The 19,879-nt window shown below is 38.2% G+C and overlaps 2 protein-coding genes across 2 annotated transcripts; one reads left to right on the top strand and one right to left on the bottom strand.

The window, feature by feature from the left end:
* Positions 1 to 889: 889 nt before the first annotated feature.
* e2f1 (E2F transcription factor 1) lies at positions 890 to 9,409 on the bottom strand. The gene is made up of 7 exons (XM_073813031.1): positions 8,133 to 9,409; positions 5,610 to 5,712; positions 5,157 to 5,376; positions 4,770 to 4,920; positions 4,077 to 4,193; positions 3,729 to 3,942; positions 890 to 2,749 (listed from the first exon to the last, which is right to left on the bottom strand). Exons 1-7 carry the CDS (start codon positions 8,370 to 8,372, stop codon positions 2,502 to 2,504), a joined length of 1,293 nt encoding a protein of 430 aa, XP_073669132.1. The 5' UTR covers positions 8,373 to 9,409; the 3' UTR covers positions 890 to 2,501.
* Positions 9,410 to 10,138: 729 nt separating this feature from the next.
* Positions 10,139 to 19,557, top strand: znf341 (zinc finger protein 341). The gene is made up of 16 exons (XM_065275655.2): positions 10,139 to 10,217; positions 11,249 to 11,356; positions 11,472 to 11,662; positions 11,881 to 12,030; positions 13,134 to 13,355; positions 13,483 to 13,645; positions 13,721 to 13,814; positions 14,050 to 14,261; positions 14,334 to 14,494; positions 14,658 to 14,866; positions 14,942 to 15,038; positions 16,139 to 16,271; positions 16,373 to 16,484; positions 16,556 to 16,626; positions 18,648 to 18,878; positions 19,004 to 19,557. Exons 1-16 carry the CDS (start codon positions 10,187 to 10,189, stop codon positions 19,234 to 19,236), a joined length of 2,418 nt encoding a protein of 805 aa, XP_065131727.1. The 5' UTR covers positions 10,139 to 10,186; the 3' UTR covers positions 19,237 to 19,557.
* Positions 19,558 to 19,879: the final 322 nt, after the last annotated feature.

Below are 19,879 nucleotides of genomic sequence, written 5' to 3'. Positions count from 1 at the left end.
TTATTTTGTCAATTAAGAGAAAACATTTGCCAGTCAATGATGCTTTTCTTCTCTTACCCAGTTTATCAAAAACAAACAAAACTAATTTACCATCATTTTAAACTCCACGTATGTTTTGATAATCGTTCTGACTTTGATCTCCAACAAAATTCCTTTACAAAAATACAAGTATTTCAGCTTTTTGCTCAAAATTTTGTACTTTTGAAGAAACCCACCCATATTTAAGAGAACAAATGAAAATAGGATGATTTTTTTCAGTTTTGTTTGCTTGTTCATTCGTACGAAAGCAGAGAGTCTGTTCTTTCATTTGATATATTTGTATGTTTATATATTTATAGAAGGTTTCATCGAACGCACGTGCGCTGACGCGATATACATCTGGATCCGAACTTTACTTCCGATTTTGTTTTTTTTTAATGGTCTGACTAGTTGCTAAACTGATCTCTTGAAGAAATACCTTGTCGAAAATAACAAATGTTTTGGTTTCCTAGGTAATCTATGTGTTGTTGTTTTTGCTTGTTATATAAATAAACTACATTTAAAGAACTTTTTTGTTATTTACCGTTTACCGGAAGTTACATGCGGACCACAACTGCTGCTTGTTTATGTTGTTACTGCTGAAACCGTGTATAGAAGAACATTTTCCTGGAAGGCATTTTGTGAACTTCAAAAAAAAAAAAAAATCATCACAAAAAATGCTAGCAGGCAACTTTTTTCAAAAAGGCTGTCAGGGAATGAGTTAAATGACAATGGAAACACAGCTAATGTACATCACAGGCCAAATGCAAAAAAAATTCCTTACAAACATAATATGAATCGGGCTCTTAATAGAGTTTTCAGTAAAATCAAAGTGCAAAGTTTAAAATGGCAATTACAGATATTTATTGAAAATGTCATCAGAACAAAGACACAATCAAGAAGAGTTTTGAATGACAGGTGATCAATAACATCTGAAAGATTGACATGAATAAAGATGACTAACATCCATTGCTTTTCTAAGAGTATTACAGCAATAAAACATCACAAGAACCCCAAACACACAAATGTGTTAATGCTTTTACATTTTAAAACTTTAGAACAAGAAAACTCCAAAAGGAATAAAAGTCATAATCCTCATTTAATGTTAAATGACTCGAATTCAGATTGTATTTCCTCTTGAAAGTAAACGCATGCGTGTTTGTTAAGCTTAGCTTTTGTCACTCAAGTGCTTAAAGTAAACGCTGAAGAAAGTCTCACTTTGCTGTTATACAACTAAATGAAGTGAAACGCTAACCAAACTGGTCGGAGGAGAATTGTCTCAGACAACTCAGCTTATAAACACAAACCAAACAACAAACAAACACATTTCATCAACCAAACAATAAAAGCTGCCTTCAGAAAACAGAACAAGCCAATAAATCTACACATTTAATCTGATCAAATATTGGATCCCTTTATATCTACCTATTAAATATCCTAACAAAGCACTTTTAAATATCCAAAAACAATGATATTATATCTTTATAACCCATCTGATTGACTGTAACTAATACAACATATTTAAAGAGAGAGGTGTGAAGAGAAACCAATCAGATCAAGAAAACTAAATATATACACTTCTATTTATATATAGTGCTTTTTAAATATTAAAGTTAATATTAAAGACAAGTTGGAAACATTTACACACACATATGCGCGCACACACACACACACACACACACACACACACACACACACACACACACACAAATACATTATACAACACAAGACAGATGAGTTTTAAGGTTTTAAAGCAGGACTGTAATGTTTGCGTGTTTACTGCATCAGATATAAATTAAGTTGCAAAAAGCTTCATAAGTCTTCCTGTAATGATCACTAAATGTAGAAGAACAAACAACAAACTTTAAAAAGATGCAGAACTGAATGCACTTAAATCTGCGACATGATAAACATTAGGAAATATGTATTTGTGTGTGAATGAACCTGAATATAATAATATTAATGATTAGAAACTGAATATTGATGTGAACTAAACAACTGTGAATAAATGCTGAATACACATCAGTTGTTGTTTCCCTGTAAGTTTGTGTGTTGATGTTTGTGAAGCCGAGACCTACAAACCACTTGAAAGAAAACCCAATCGATTATCATGCAGCATGCGGTACAAGACCGTAAATACATCCGGTAACTAGCACATCATCACTCCCGAAATATTCCTGAGAAATATTCCATTAAAACCTCGTCAGTTTATATTCATACCTCTATCCGGTAAGATCACAACATCCTAAAACCTTCACAACATGAACACAATACAATAAAATCAAACACAAACTAACAGAGATTAAAGGTGACTTATTCATTCTATCAATAAATTAAATGGCAGTGCTCGCGAGCACTCGAGTGCTGAATCTGGACCCTGATTCAGGGGTGTTTTAGATCCGGATTGAAAAGGGAATCAATGTGAAATCACACCAGGAATCGAGAGCAGGAAAGGAAAGGAAAGGAATACTTAAATCTGTCTTTTAAAACTCCAAAGGGCCGAGGTCACTGAAGTCGCAGTCGAACAGCTCGCTGACGCCCTCGTGCTCCTCCAGGCCAAAGTGATAATCCTGATTGTGTGGAGGAGACAAGCAGATGAAACTGTCCAATGGGAGGCCGATGCCGTCCACACCGTCGCTCCGCTCAAGTAGGAAGTCAGAGTCCAGGGGAGACAAATCAAAATCTGGCATCAAACAATTGCCAGAAAACGGATCGGAGTCCAGAAAAGGCTCTAAGGAAACATGAGACATTGTTTTTAAGCCATTATGATTTATATTCAAATCAACTTTTAGATATAAAGGAGATCTTTATTTAGATATAAATCTATCTTTTAGATTTTGATGTAACATTTATAGTCAAGACTGAAATCACTTCAACATCTACATATCATTTTCTTAAAGGTAGTTCACCAAAAATGAAAATTCTGTCATCATGTTGTTACAAACATAAATACATTTCTTTGTTCTGATGAACACAAATATATTTTGAGGGATGTCTGTAACCAAACTGATCAGAAGCCCCATTCACTTCTATAGTATTCTTTTCTTCTTTCTATGGAAGTGAATGAGGCCTCAGAAGAAAGAAATGTATGCAGGTTTTCAAAAACTTGAGAGTAAATAATGACTGATTTTTGGTGAACTATCCCTTTAAGATAAAAATTTAGATTATATGTATGTATTAAAGGTGCAGTGTGTAGTGTTTAGAAGGATCTCTTGACAGAAATGCAATATAATATACAAAACTATATTATCAGGGGTGTATAAAGACCTTTTAATAATGAATTATGTTTTTATTATTTTAGAATGAGATGTTTTTATCTACACACACGAGGGTCCCCTTACGTGGAAGTCGCCAGTTTGTGCCGCCACGTTTCTACGGAAGCCCTGAACAGACAAACTTTTTTGTCTCCGACGATATGTTTTTCCGGTGGCAACTACTGTAGCTTCTCTATGCGTTTCAAACGCGAGGGGTGAGCAGTGGGCTGAGCCGTTGGTTGCAATTCGCAACCTCATCACTAGATGCCGCTAAAATTTACACACTGCACCTTTAAACCATACAGTAAATGCACAAAATAATCCTTTTGAAAGTTTATTTAGGTAAATCAACTGGCTAGTTTTAATAATGTGCTTTATTTTATATCCACTCATAATGAATGAAAACCTGACCCATAAAAAGAATGATTTAAAAAAAAACGTCAGCATCATACTAACCGGAGTCATTACCCAGAGGCAGAGGGGAGGAGCTCGGGAGTGTCGTTGGTGTTGATGTCACTTCCTGTGGGGTGGGTTCAGACTGCGGAGGGCTCTGACTGGATGATTTAGCTGGACTACAATCTGTTACAGGACTACAAACCCCAGAACTGTCCTCAGGGCACAGGAACACATCAATTGGACCTCTGGAGCTCTTTAGAGAAATCTGGTAGCCCTGCATCATGGAGACATTTCAAAATCATTTATTTCACCTCATGTTGGTGTCGAGTAGGGACAAGGACACAGTTGCTTCTAGCAAAGACAAAAATCAAAGCATTTCATCTTTGTGTTCTTCATGCGTTTGCTCACCTCACATGGTTCTGACACCTGCATCTGTGTTTCAGGTGGTGCTCGAATCACCATGACGATCTGATCCGGAGGATCCACGGTCTCACGAAGGTCCTGACATCTAATGTACCCCAGCTTGAATTTATCATTAAAGATTAACAAGATTCACATGTATGCAGTTTTTTCTATTCCTGTGCCACATTAAGACTTCATTTTAGGACTTCCGGTTTAAATGGGTGAGCTTTTGCATTTTCATGCAGACAGGAACTTTTTCCCTGAAAAAGTTGCCAGCACCAGAATTTTTTATGATTTTCACCAAAGCCTTACATATTCAAATGTTCTTTAAATATATAAACATACAATATATCAAATGAAAGATCAAACCCTCTGCTTTTCAAACAACAACAACAAAAAAGTTTCATTCTCTTTTTATCACCTCTCAAATTAATTGCATTTTTGTAAAGGACTTTTGATAAGAGATCAGATTCAGAGCGCTGATCAAAACATACACAGACTTTAAACTGTTTTTTGATCAGTGGATGCTGCAGTGTTTTATAAGTTGGGTAAGAGCGCCACCCAGTTGATAATATTGGAAATATGGATTGCCGTAAAATCTTGTCAATGACGAGTTAACTTGTCAATGGTGTGGAAAGAGTAAAATGCTAAAAAAGCATCCTACACACACAAACACACGGACACAGATAAAGGATATTTTTTGTTATGCGAGTCTTCTGTGAGCAGTCGTAGTTGCAGGCTGCTTTTTTCAATCAGATCATCAAGTTTCTCCTCAGTGTCCGTCAATTCAGACAACTCTCTCTGAAGCTCCTGAAACCTCGCCACCGATGCTCCGTCTATACGATTCCCCCTGAAACACAAAGACAAAACACGGGAGTCAGTAAATCATTTTAACATCAGCAGAGGTCTTGCTACCTCTCCTTATAAAACCAAAAGAGACTTGATCTGATTTCATGTAACATCAAAGATTTCCAAGACTAACACAAATCACACAGCTGACATGTATTAAGATCCCTGCCGAGAGGAGGAGAGCTCCTGGTGTTTTGGTTTATCGCTGAAGGATCTACAGAAACCACAAACACTTACAACCACTGAATGTTGTTCTTGGACTTCTTGGAGATCAGCCGAATTCCCTCCAGGACGTTGGTGATGTCATAGATGCGTCGTTTCTGGACGTCAAGCACCTGAGAGGCCCGGTTCAGATCAACCACACCATCTGGAGACTGAGCCAGCAGATCCAGAAAACGTTTGGTGGTCAGGTTGAGAGACGTGTCGTAGCGAGACTTCTCTGTGGACAATCTGGGCACTACAGAAATAAAAAAAAGGAAAAAAACATTACATTTACACATGAAGTGCATAACGTATAATAATAATACATTTCAGGGTTTCTACACTAAAAAGAAAAAAGGAGAGACAGATGTCAAATATTTCAAGTGGCTGAAACTTACTAGAGTTAAGCATGAAAACACTACTGACATTTCTGACTTTCCTGGCACAAAAAAGGTTTTCCTAAACTATAAATGTGTGATAGATGTGTACCTCTGGGTGGTGCGGGCGTGGCTGGAGGTGCAGGTCCATGTGAAGGACTTCTGGAAGTACAAATGTACTGATGATCACTGTCCAAATCCAACTTCCTCTTTACCTAAATTCACAAAAGAAATCAGAAGTCATGACTTCAACATAAGAGACATTACACAGCTTACGAAACATCCAGTCTGAATAAAATCAACATACATCCATAAACAAACCATCAGCTAACCAAATGTTTTAACTGTAATGCACTTTACACATAGAAACCTTAAATAACCTATGGTTAATGAATGAAACATCCCATCTTATACACTCATATAAACAATAGTGCTAAAAGGTTCTTCATAGCGATTCATTAAACACTTGTTTTTGTAAAATGTTCTTTTAAACGGTGTGAGTTTACCAAAACCTCTCACATCCACAGGTCCTTTCTGTTTTTATTAAAGATACGCTGTAGTACATACAACTTCCATAGACTATAAAAACAAAGAATTTGTTATTAAAATTGTAATTTTTGGTTATTTAATCCTTGCAGCTAAAAATAGTTTGAGGGAAATGGTTCTGATATAACAACTCTACAAAGAACCCTTTAAAGGGGGCATATCATGAAAATCAGACTTTTTCCATGTTTAAGTGCTATGATTGGGTCCTCAGTGTTTCTATCAACCTAGAAAATGTGAAAAAGATCAACCCAGCAACTTAGTTTTGGTAAACCATTCTCTGCAAGCATGTGAAAAAATTGTTCATTGAAATTTGGCTCCCCTTGTGATGTCAGAAGGGGATCTTATTATAATAATACCTCCCCTTAACTTTTTCCCCGCCATTGACGAGATAACTCATCAATTAAGAGAACACACTTCCCTGAGAACTTCTGGCATTCCGCAATACCGCTATTATCCACCAGGTGGCGCACTTCCGCAACTTATACAACCCAGAATAAGCGCTTCACGTGAAAGAACTCCGTGTATGTTTTATAGATCGCTCTGATCTGATCTCTATCAAAAGTCCTTTACAAAAATGGAATTATCTCAGCTTTTTGCTCACAATTAGGTGTTTTTGAAGAAACGTACCCATATTTAAGAGGTGATAAAAGAGAACTAATGAAGGTAGGATGAAACGTTTTTTTTTTGAAAGCAGAGGGACTGATCTTTGATATATTGTTTGTTTATATATTAGAAGAACATTTTCTGGAAGGCATTAAACTTTTGTGACAAACATTAAAAACCCTGGCGAGGAAAGAGTTAATCTGCACTATCCAATCACGGCACTCACATTTAGTGCAGAGCTAAACTGGTTGCACTGGTGGGCCTAACTTTTTTTTTTGGGTGCACCAGCACAAAAGTTAGGTGCACCCAAATTTTTGACCGCATCGCATTTATAGTTCACCCAAAAATGAAAATTGTGTCATAATTTTCTTACTCTCATGTTGTGAATGGGGCTCATGCTAGGTTTGGTTACAAACATCCCTCAAAATATCTTGCTTTGTGTTCATCAGAACAAAAACATTTCTACAGGTTTGTAACAAAATTAGGAACATTTTATGATGACAGAATTTTTGGGTAAACTGTCCCTTTAAAACTGTAGTTTAGCGCCCATGGTGGTTTAATGTGCAGAATATAAACATGTAGGCTATTTTATCATTTTCATGCTGTCTTTCCATTTTCCTTATATAAGTTACGCACAGTCCTGTTTGATAACCCGCATCCACACGATTAAAATAATACTTGGCCCGTTATCCGACATCAGCATCAATTTATTTCATACCCGCCCGTTTGACAAAGACTGCGACCAGACCAGTTATAATCTTCGGACGGATCAGGCCTTAACTTACCATTTTTAACGAAAAAGTTGTCAATCATTCTTTTCCTCTTTTCTTATCATTCGCGGCTACATCCACTCTGTTTATCTGACGGACCAAGGCTACTCACCTCTCTCTGTCTGACAGGAGCGCACACGTATTTTTGAAAGTACACACGTACATCTGGACCACGGCTTTTTCCCTTGAACGCCCGGTCGCACCGGTGCGAGCTGAGATTTTTTTAAGTCGCACCATTGAGAAATTAGTTCGCATGTGCAACCAAATTGGTCACACTTTCGAGTCCTGGTGCAGAGAGAAAATTGACAGCACAATTGTGTTTCAATTTTTTTTTAACAAACCACCATTATGGTGATCAGTGTTTGCATTTCATCTGCTCATTTGCATTTTAAAGGACACACCCAAAACCAGCACATTTTTGCTCACACCTACTAAGGAGTAATTTTAACAGGCTATAATAAATTATCTGTTGGGTATTTTGAGCTAAAACTTCACATGTGTACCAAAAATTGTTTTGACATCTTAAAAACAAATCTCATAATATGACCCCTTTTAGAATACCCCTTTATTTGTAATATTACATTTACGATATCCCCTGTTACATATTTAAGTTGGGCAGTCAACCAAAGGTTAAAGGTCAAAAGGAAGTGGCACGTTACATATGTTACAGAATGATACATTTAAACCCCTTCAAAGGAGATGAGATGATATCATACCGGCGGTCTGCCCAGTGTCGCTCTCCGGTGTTCGGGTTGGGTGTTGACGGCGGTGGTCGCGGTGTTGTGTGGGGTGGCGAACAGCAGGATGTCTCCCGCAGAAGTGCTGCCCGTGCTTGGGGTCGATATGATGACAATCTGATGGTCCTTACTGAGATCAATACTGCCATTGTTGAAAAGAGACTCGAAATCAGCCAGCAACTCCTCTGATGTCTGACCCGATATATAACTCTCAGACATGGTCTCAAACCTTAACCCTTAAACTCAGTGCATGTAAACTAAAGGATGATTGGGTGAACAAAAAACGCACACAATAGTGAGGATTAAACTGGGCACGACTGAATCAGCCATGTTCAAACATATGGGCGAGTCTCTGAAACGACAAGGCCAATTTCTGGGTCAAGGTCCTCTTGCAAAACAAAAACAACCACTTTACCCTAAAACTTGACGTTAAAAGTGATCCCAAACACGTCATTCATAAACATATAATACATTACAGGCGCATGCGTGATCAGTTCTGCGTTATTAATCCATTGTTTAGAAAACTGCGATTGAAAACAACTAAAAAGCAGTCTTTTATAAATGAGGACCGTATAATAAAAATGCAAAACAACATTTAACTCTAAAGTGCCTTAAAACATCAAATAGTTCAGATTAAACCCTTATTTGTCCATTCTAATGTAGTTGGGGCGTTTTTTGTAATAAACAAGTATTTCGATGTATGCATTACATCAGCATTAGTAAACTTATCGATATGTGTAGAATTACACAACTTTAGAAAAGGTAAATATAATAATAAAACCCGTTCCGTCTGAAGAACAAAGCCAAAGTGCAGTTTCCCGTCTTATGTGACAATGTAATCCAAAATATCCTCCGCTTGTGTCCTCTTGAATCAATCCACCCAGGAAGTTTACAAAAAGCACCTCAAAATAATATCAAATTCCTTTAAGATGTTTATTTTAAATGCATAAATCCATTGAAAGTCTAACAGATGTCGTCGGGAGTGTCCTCGCGAGCCGGTGCGGCCGGAGTCACTTTTGTTATTGTTGTTTTTTGTTCCAGCTGATCGGAACTTGCTCAAAGATTTACGCGCCAAATCTTTTTTGCCGCGAAACTGGCACGTGCCGGCGTGCTGCGCGCTGTTTGGTGGAGAGCTTGCCTCCTACGCCGTTGACGTCAGCATTTTCTGAAGTGCGATTGGATGGAGCGGCTGTCACTCATTAGCGTCGCATTATTTTGTGTTTTTGTTGTTTTTAGTTGTTGATTAAATAAAATCGTGCTTTTGGATTTATTTCATGTGTTTAATGATTAATTGCGATGAAAACAGTGTCGTTACTAAACGGACTTTGATCAGACATTATTTTCATGAAAACACATCTACTGTACTCTATATTAACTCGTTTATTTGTATAGAATATTACAATACGTGTTTTGTGCTGGTTATGTTATTACAATGTTATTTTTGTCTTATTATAAGCTTCGGTTCCGAGCAGATGCAAAATTCATTGATGAATTTAAGATCCAAAAACACAAATATAAAATGATGTAATGAAAACAGCTAAATTAGAAAGTGTATTTGCTACATGAATGGAGTCAATTTGTGAAACTAACCTGTAACAGTAAATGTTAATCAGCTTAGTTTCAAATTAGTCTAAATACAAATTAGTCTGAGCATTTCACAAAAGATGTGCAAAAATAAATTATTTAATGAAACCCCCCTAATAAATATTTTTTTAAACGTGAATCATTGTAATAAACTCCGCCTACCGCTTGCATTACACTAGGCCGTTTCTCAATCCAAAGGCTGCAGCCTCCAAAGGTCGTATTTGCAGGCTGCATACGTCATCAAGACCGTTTTACTTCAGAATATTAATAATAATAAAGTTGACTGTTATTCGTAGTTAATCGTAAATTGTTGCACTATGCTTATGACTTGCGAATGTAATGCTCATTTAATTTAAATAAATCAAGCTTAATGACGTATGCAGCCTGCATATGCGACCTCCGGAGGCTGCAGCCTTCCGATTGAGAAACGGCCATAGAGGAGCAACAAAATGGCGCAGGCAATATTTGAGGTTCTGGAAGGTATAAATTCATACTTTATTTCATAATTCTCGAGCATATAGACAAGCTTTAAGTTATTATTTTATTTTGATAACAAAAACGCATGCACGCTCGACAAGAAAACACCATAAATACATGTTTACACAGTTGTTCAGGTTTCTATAAATGTTAACAGTACGAATCACATAAGGATGAATATGGGTATTTTCTTCGCGATCAGTGTGTTTATTTATGTGTGTTTATTCATTTACTGTAATGCACCTGAGCACAAATTGATGTAGAGGAGGGCGGAAGAGAGATTGAAATAACAGCCTAATGGCGGAGGGTGCGCGAGACCCCATTGGAAAAGCAGCATATAAACTCAATCTAATCAAATACCTTATCTGAAAATATACATTGAATTTAATACTTTTAATCTGTTTTTGTACATTAGATGTAACCATATACTTTAAATATGATAATATATATTATAGAGGGGTTGGTCAGTTTTCAGGAAGATCAGTTGGATTAGTCTAACTAGATTGGTTTAAACTGTAAACCTATTTTACACTATAATGAACTACATATTGGTCTTATGTTCACAGTTTCTTGATTTATTTGTGTATTTATTCCTTATACACTAATGTTAATATGTTTTTGAAGTGACATTTTACTGTTACAATGCCAAATCCAGCTAAGACCAGCATAAGCTGGTAGCTGGTTTAAACTGGTCCTCCCAGGCCGAAGGTCTTCCAGCCTGGCCAGCTAAGTTCAGCTAACCAATCTTAAAAAGTGTCAAAAACGCAGCTAGAGCAGCTTGCTACACCATTAAAACCAGTTAATACCAAGCTGGGAGACCAGCCAAAACCAACTTACCAGCTTATGCTGGTTTAGCTGTTTTTAACATAAGTACAGTACCATATTGATAGATTGGACTAAATGTGTTAATGGTGTTTTACAGTTACAGTACAGTGAGGTTTAAATCACTATTAGTTAGTATAAGCAATAATCTTGCTGCTTGTCTCACTAAACCAGCTCATCATAAACTGATATCAGATCATGTTTATGTCTAGGCATGGACAATCAGACGGTCCTGAATGTTCAATCACTATTAGATGGTCAAGGTGGTGTTTTGGACCCCAGCACACAGAACGTCTCAGGAACGACCATCCACCCGATGGGTGATGATTATTTCTGATACTTTATCTGAAACAAAAGAACTCATCATGTTACATTATATTCAGTCTGTGCCACTATATAACCCATAATAATCTCTTTGTTACATTATATTTGTAGACGATGACGACGTTTTTCTCTGTGGTAAATGTAAGAAGCAGTTTAACTCTTTACCGGCGTTCATGACCCACAAGCGTGAACAGTGTCAATCCAACACCCCATCACTGGCCACCGTATCGCTCGCCTCTAACAACACTTACACCTCCGTCCCGTCCATCAGCACTGGACCACAACTACCCGTGAACAGACAGGTAAAGATCACCTGATCCTGCTGGAGATCAACCACACACACCGTAGTACATCTGGTCTTCCACGTTACTGTTTGAATAAGACTTTACTGCACATCAAAGTTTTGTTTTGTGTAACACAAAGTGAATAATGATTGTTTGTTAGACTATTTTAAGAAACAGAAATATATATCGGTACTCGCTGCAGTTTTATTTGTGTTTATATCATTTATTACCTTAAGGTGTCCACGTATATCACCGTACCGCAATCTCCTCTGACGCACACACTGGTCCAGGGTAACGTGTTGGTCAGCGATGAAGCTCTGATGTCGGCGATATCAGCATTCAGCTCTCTGGATCAGCCAATGGCAGTCATGCAGGGATCTGTGCAGGTAAACCGTCACCTTATGCTGTGTACACACCAAACGTGAAGCATCGCGTTCCTTTCTCGCTCTAGATCAGAGGTTCTCAAACTGGGGGGTCAGGAGATGGTGCCTGGGGGGCCCCAGTTTATAAAATACATTGTATATATTTATCATAAATTCTGTGTAATTAAACCTAAAAAAATAAGGCTACTAACCAACAGCACTTTGTAAAATTTAATGTTTTGTTTTATTAAAATGTTAAATTTTACCGCTGGTTCACACCAGCCGCATTTGAGGCGTCAAATTCGCTTCTTCCGCATCTAGTTTGCCGCCTGATCATTTTAAGTTTACTCGCTTCATTCGCGCGTGAAATTCTAGTCTTCGAGACATTAACGCGGAAATTCAGGTCATGGGAGGGGCTTCTGCGACTCTACTCGCTTCCTGTAATCAAGTCACTACTAGAGCAATCTCCGGATTGGTTAACATGGCTTGTTTTTCCGGCAAAGTTAAAATTTTTCAACTTGCGCACTTGCTGCGGCAACGCTCAATTTGCGCAAACTAGATGGCTGGTGTAAATGCAGCATTAGAAATTTTTTGTCATAAATTTTCTTTGGGGGGGCCACGAAGGAATGCACCGTACACAAGGGGGGGCTGACGCTGAAAAAGTTTAAGAACCACTGCTCTAGATTACTCGTGGGATTTAACTTCATGTAACGAAAAATATTTCTCTTGAGTAGAATATTTTTCTTGCGCAAAAAACACGCTTGAGGCGAATAGTGCGTGTTTTCGCGGCAATCACACTGCCCAATTTGTGTAATTCACATCACCCCATGCAAGTTTGCGTCATTTTATGTAATCTACTCACACATATCGTTGAATTTGCATTTGGTGTGTACGCCCCATTAACCAAACATGCAGAGATTTAAAGAGGTGAACTCTGCTTCCTCATGATCATAGAGTGATACAGATAACAAAAATGATTTGTTTTACTTATTATTTACAAATTTATAACAAGTGCTCTTTTCTTACGTTTTCTGCAAATAGTAAATCAGGAAAAAAGAAATTAGTATTTGGGTGATACAGTAAGAAAAGTTCATTTTGCGTCCCTGCTCATCTGTTGTTTTTTACAGAATAATCTCAGCATGCACGCAGGAACCTCGTATCTGCAGCACCATCAGCAGCAGCAGCCTCCACAGCCCCTCCCACCCAGTCAGGCCACGCCCCTTTCCTCACAGGTGCCCTCCAGCCACAGTAACTCTATAGTGCAGGTGTACAGCACACTGCCCTCTATGGCTGGAGGCGGTACTGCAGAAGTCTCGGCTCTGGGCCTGCAGTCATTTCAGTCTGTGCAGGTACAGTGGCTTTCTGTAGTTATTAATACACTTTAAAAGTGAAAAAGGATGGGTTGTTGTAATTTATGTAAACTAGAGTAGTATACTTTTCTAAAGAAACGTAAGTCGATATGTTGTTGTTTGTCAGGTCCCCAGTCAGTGTGTGGATGGTCAGGGGTTTAATACGGCTCCAGTGTACAGCCCTGGAAAACAAAGCACAAAAAACAAGACCTGCACGCTCTCTGAACTGGGAGAATACAACAAAGTCATCATTCCCAAAAGAGCCAGAACATCCAAGAAAACACAAGACGGTACTTCATACGGTACAGAACACATAGAGACAGACCAGCAGAAATTATGTGAATACTGAAAGTGTTTTCTTCCAGCAGGTCAAGTCAAAGGAAAAGCACAGAAACTAAAGTGCAGTTACTGCGATAAAGTCTTTACCAAGAACTTTGACCTTCAACAACACATGAGAAGGTAAAACTGTTCTGGGTTTGTATTCGGGTCGTGACATTAAACGTGTGTGATACATAATTCAATCTATTTATTTTTATATATTTATTTATTTTTATTTATATATATAAATGTATGTTTTTATATGATTGCTCTTGTATCCTTATTAAACATGAAGACCGTTTACTCTATATGATGTATTCTAGAAACAGTACTCACCAAGTTCATGGTAATACTAACTAACGGTGATGTTCTGCAGTCACACGGGTGAAAAACCCTTTCAGTGTATCGTGTGCGGTCGAGCCTTCGCTCAGAAGTCTAACGTGAAGAAACACATGCAGACGCACAAGGTTTGGCCCGCCGGTGTCCACAGCAGCGTCTCCAGGATGCCCATCACCGTCCAGGTTCTTCAGCTGAACAATGAGACCTCACAGCAGATGGACGAAGAGCACCAAGAGCAAAGTGATGCCTGTAGGGACTTCTTAAACTTGAATGATTTTTTTTGTTAGTTTGTCAGGTGTTAACTTATATATCAACCAACAGTAGAGGAGAGAAACGGTGTGGAGACGCAGGGCTCGGCGGAGAGGAAACAGAACAAACAGGTTCTCCTGATCGACAGCTCGTACCAATGTCAGTTCTGCTCAGGCAAATTCAGCACCTACTTCCAGCTGAAGTCTCACATGACCCAACACAAGAACGAACAGGTACGACACCAGAGGCCATTTCACACCACGCTTCAGTTAGCTTCAGTAATCAAATCTCATGTAAATTTAGTGGAACGCTTGACTTTTTAAAGCACAAGTTGATTTATTTGCATGTACTGTCGACACTGATATATTGTTACGATACCATGATTCATCTGTTCAGGTTTACCGCTGTGTCGTGAAGAGCTGCTCTCAGACCTTCCAGAAGTTGGATCAGTTTCTCGAGCACATCCAGACGCATCAGGAACAGCTGACGTACCGCTGTCATCAGTGTGCTAAAGTCTTTCCATCGCTCTTTGAACTGGGTTTACACCAGTACTCCCATAGCTTCTGTCCTCAGCAGAACCAGCGCAAAGAGACTAACTACTACAGGTGAATATCAGTAAGCAATCACGTCATACAGATGCTTTCCTTTCATCTAAACCTGCTTGTGTTTGCTTTGTACAGATGTAATAAATGTCAGAGCAAATACTCCACACAAGAAGCCCTGGAGCAACATTTACTAAACGCCACACATAACTACCCGTGTCCTCACTGCCAGAAGGTCTGAAAATACACATCATCACATTCACATCTTTTGCTCTCAAAATATACTTCAGAAGATCTTTCATTGAGACTTAAACTTGAAAACGTTCTTACTTTTTTTCTCTCGTTCATAACAGTAAGTTATGAAAAAATAATGACTTATATCCGGGGGGCTTTACCTTCTCTTCTTCGAGGGCCAGACTTTAAAAATTTAAATGTGATGCGGGCCAAACTTTTACCCCTATTTTTATACCTATTACATATTATTATTATTATTATTATTATATATGTTATAACTTATGTTGTTTTTGTTATTTTTTGTTATAGGTCATATATTAAAGAACATGCATTTAAAAAAAGATCCACACATCCAATATTTTGTACCGAGCCCCTAAGGTGAAATTGGAGTAAAAAATTCTAAAGTTTAGTTTCATATGCTCACTTAAAAACTTTCGCGTGGTCACATAAAAACTTTTCCTTGGTCACGCAAAACCTTCATGTGCAGATTTTTTTTTTAAAGTTTAGTTTAGCGTGCGCACATAACTTTCTCGCGCCCACGTGAAACTAAACTTTATTTAGTTTTTGCTCCATGTCCCCTTAGGGGCTCCGTCATTTTGCCTTTAATCACTGAAAATTAATTTTCTTTTTTAATACACTAGTGAACATTTGAAGTGGATCAAAACTTTTCCTACATTTTTTTTAAGTGCACTTCATGTTTTCTTTTTAATATTTTAAAGATATAAAGACTAAACCGCCATTCCATTGTGCACTACATTCGGACACGATTGTCAGAGTTCGCCCCCTAGTGACAGTCGTAATGAAATTTCAGTTTAATCATTAATCCGTGTCAACATAGGAAAGAAGCTCATTCCAGCACAAGAGCCTTTAATCTACCAATATATTTATACTTAATCATTTACTCATCAGTAATACATCATTTTTAAATGTGTTACTTATGAAATTTAAAAAAGGATGAATAATTTTCACCTTACACACAGCGTTTTCATTGGACATACACTGAAATACATCACGTACGGTCGGCGTGTCACATGCAGTGTAGTCATACAAGTTTATTTTTTTAATCCAAGAGATGAATAAGCGGTTTGGTTGTTTCCTCAGGTGTTTCCCTGTGAAAGGTATTTCCGCAGACATCTGATCACTCACGGAGCGGGCGGGAAATTTAAATGTCCCATCTGTAAGAAGTTCTTCAAAACTGAGCACTACCTTAAACTACACACACAGATCCACTCGGGTACGTCACACGACCGCATGCAGAGGAAATAAAGCAGATAACACATCAATCAACAAGTTTAGTTTGTGTGCACTCTTAACCTTTGCGTGTTTATTTTCCAGGAGAGAAACCATTTAAATGTTCTGTGTGTGAGGCCACGTTCAACAGAAAAGACAAAGTTAAGAGACACATGTTGATCCACGAGCCCTTCAAGAAATACAAATGTCCGTTCAGGTGAGTGATGGAGAGATAATAACATCAGTCTGTCGATGTCTACGGTCATATCTTTATTTCTCCTGTCACAGGACTCATGTGGGCTGCACCAAAGAGTTTAACCGGCCTGACAAACTCAAAGCTCATATTCTCTCTCATTCAGGTGAGATTAAAGATGTTTTAAAGGTGAATTAATGATTTCAACTGTTCATCTATGAGCTCAGGCACCATTGCTTTTATTACAGCCCAGATTGACTATTGCTCACAATGAAATTCAAATGAAAAACATAGACTTATCTATGAGCTTTTTTATTTTTTTTATTCATGTGCCCTCATAATCTTTAAAGGTGCAGTGTGTAAATTGTAGCGGCATCTTGTGGTGAGGTTGCGAATTGCAACCAATGGCTCAGTCCACTGCTCACCTCTCGCTTTTGAAACACATAGAGAAGCTACGGTAGCCACCACCGGACAAACATGTCATCTTCAGAGACAACTTAGTAAAAAAGTTTGGGCTTCTGTAGAAACGTGGTGGCACAAAATGGCGACTTCAATCTAAGGGGACCCTCGGTATATGTAGATAAAAATGTCTCATTTTAAGGTAATAAACGCATAACGGTTCATTATAAAAGGTCTTTATACACCACTGATAATATAGTTTTGTATATTATTTTGCAATTTTATCAAAAGATCTTTTTAAAAATAACACACTGCACCTTTAATCAAAAACGCAAATCTCCTCTCCTCCTCAAAACGATCTCTCTTTACTTCCGGTCTTGTGGTACAGCAGGTGGGCGGGGTCTGGGAAAAGATTGCAGTGATTAGCAAATCACAACATGACCCAACTTTCAAACAATCCAATCATTTCTCAATGGACAAATTCAAGTCCAGCCCTACATGTTTTATAATTTCAGCAGATGTTTCATTCAGATATACGTCACCACGGGGAAAATAAGACAATCGCTACTTCCGTTTTGTGGTGACTTAATGCACTATGTAATTTTTGCCACAAGAGGTCGCTAAACAGCAACAAAGGCTACAGCTTGATGACGCTGTTAAAGAGTTAAGTTGTTATTGTCTTTAATGTCATTGGCTGATCGATCTGCGCAGTGACACGTTAAGTCAAACACTGATGGTTTCTATGGTAGTTAAATCAGAAACCGAGGATAACTCGGACATGACACCAAGTGATGCTATGAACAGTGCACTATTAAAATAGAGATTTATTTTATATATACATTGTGAAGTTACTGTATTTTTTGGTCTATAAGCCGTGTTTTTTTTCATAACTTAGCTGGTTCTGCGTCTTACAGTCAGGTGCGGCTTGTAAGTCAGTATGAATTAATTTTGACATTTACGAAGCAAGAGACCTCATTACCGTCTACAGCCGTGAGAGTCCGCTTTATGCTGCTTCTGTATTTATGTAATTCAATGGATTCAGTGATGTGGAATGACGAGTATGTGAACTTCACGCTAGTTGTCTTGTTCGGTTAATTTAGACTATTCAACCTTCCAGGTAAGTTCTGTATGCTATGGTGTATCGTTTAAATAACTAGAGATGCAGCGATACCGATACTGGTATCGGGTATCGGCCTCGATACCACATTTTCTAAAGTACTCGTACTCGTTAAAAGTCCCCCGATACCAGGGATCGATACCACGGTTTGAGAAATGTCTATGTTTGAGCGGCGTGTAAGGGGTTAATGCCTCTTGTGTTGTCCAAAGAGGCAGAGTTTACAACAAACTGGAAAACTAGTCCCTTGTTTTTTTGTTAAATTATATGACTAAAGCTGTTACCTGTAAATTTAAATCATGTTTTTTTATTAAGTACTCGGTATCGGTATCGGCAAGTACTGAAATGCAAGTACTCGTACTCGTACTCGTATTCCAAAAAAGTGGTATCGGCGCATCCCTATAAATAACTGATAATATTACTTTAACATACAGACATCTATTCAGCCTGCTGTTCTGTCTGCTATTGTTAAGTTGAATAACTCGCCTTACCAGATTAAATGTCTGTTCTTCGGCTTGGATTTTGTGAAATAATTTTCTAAATAAACGCAACACTGTTACTTATATGTGTTATTTAATCTTACGCATTTTTTAATGATGCGGCTTATACCCCGGTGTGGCTTATAGTCCGGAAAAAACTTACATATTGTGCCTTTATTTTATTCTCTTTTTCAGGTATTAAGCCATACAAGTGTCAGTTTTGTCAGAAATCTTTCAGTCGTCACGCACACATGCTGGAACATCAGCGCTCGCACACAGGTGATTACCGCTATCGCTGTTCCTCCTGTAACAAAGGCTTCACTCGCCAGAAATACTACAGAGATCACAAGTGCCCGATGGCAGGGGCCGCAGCAGGGGACACAGAGGGACCCGGAGGGTTGAAAGGGCACGGAGACGCCAGTGAGGGTAAATGCACACAGAGACAAATCATAGCACCTTTTTAAAATTAAAATAAAAGTTTGTTTGTTTTGGGATTTGAGGCTGAACCTCTCAGCTTATCTGTGAAAGCTGACGTTATGTTTGGTTCTCAGGAACAGGGGACGGATCTCCTGCGGTGGAGCCGGATGAACCTCCAGAAAACACAGAGGAAGAAGAAGATGATGATGTACAGGACAGAATGATGGGTGGAGGAGAGAAGCAGATGAGAGAAGAAGAGGGGAGGGATGATGGGACAGGGTTGGATGATATGCAAGAGGGAGTCGGAGCCGTCGGGCACCCATGTGCTTTCAAACAGTGGATGGATGAGGGTGTCAAGAGTACTTGATGAACACATGGACTGCCGATTTGCAGGCACAAAACTATTTAGAATAAAAAAATTAGATGTAACGTATTAGCCAAACATACTGAAGAATCTATACAAGCTCTCTGTCATCTTATTTATAAATCTGTAGTGGGAGGAGCTTCATCACCCTCAGGCACCAATAGAAAGTCATCTTTATGATGTTTCCAATCAAAAGGCTCATTGTAATTCTAAAGTGTTTTATATTAAAACATTATGAAATTTATGTTCAGTTTTCTCGCATTTGATGCAATGAACTCTGAGACGGTGACTGCATTTTTTGGAAAAATAAACCGCTCAATCGAATTTCTGCAGTGTTTACTTTCTCTGTTGGGTAAAGGTTAAGAAACATCACTGAAAAGTTCCTTCCACGTACAAGACAGTTTACACAAAAGTTGTATTTATTCCCCCTCATGTCTTTGTTCTCCAGAACCAAATGCAGATGTTGGTTATTATGGGAGTGGGTGGGGACCAGGCGATCTATCCCTTTAATATGGCTTCACACACACACATGCATCATTTTATTGGTGTATATACACACAAATAACATGTGTTCCTTTCAATTCTACATCTACTAGTTGTTTATGAATATTAACTAGTCTTAGATAAATTTCAGCCATACTGTGTG

Source organism: Paramisgurnus dabryanus, chromosome 21 (genome assembly GCF_030506205.2).
Source record: "Paramisgurnus dabryanus chromosome 21, PD_genome_1.1, whole genome shotgun sequence".
NCBI lineage: Eukaryota > Metazoa > Chordata > Actinopteri > Cypriniformes > Cobitidae > Paramisgurnus > Paramisgurnus dabryanus.
This window is presented reverse-complemented; position numbering and strand designations above follow the sequence as displayed.

Bases quoted from the DNA above. Each gene is read 5' to 3' on its own strand.
- e2f1 (XM_073813031.1), bottom strand. From the start codon at position 8,372: ATGTCTGAGAGTTATATATCGGGTCAGACATCAGAGGAGTTGCTGGCT. The intron at 5,377-5,609 runs GTACACATCTAT...TTATTTCTGTAG, and splicing joins CACGCCCGCACCACCCAGAG to TGCCCAGATTGTCCACAGAG. The intron at 3,943-4,076 runs GTGAGCAAACGC...TCCATGATGCAG, and splicing joins AGGTGTCAGAACCATGTGAG to GGCTACCAGATTTCTCTAAA.
- znf341 (XM_065275655.2), top strand. From the start codon at position 10,187: ATGGCGCAGGCAATATTTGAGGTTCTGGAAG. The intron at 11,357-11,471 runs GTGATGATTATT...TTATATTTGTAG, and splicing joins AACGACCATCCACCCGATGG to ACGATGACGACGTTTTTCTC. The intron at 18,879-19,003 runs GTAAATGCACAC...TTTGGTTCTCAG, and splicing joins GCACGGAGACGCCAGTGAGG to GAACAGGGGACGGATCTCCT.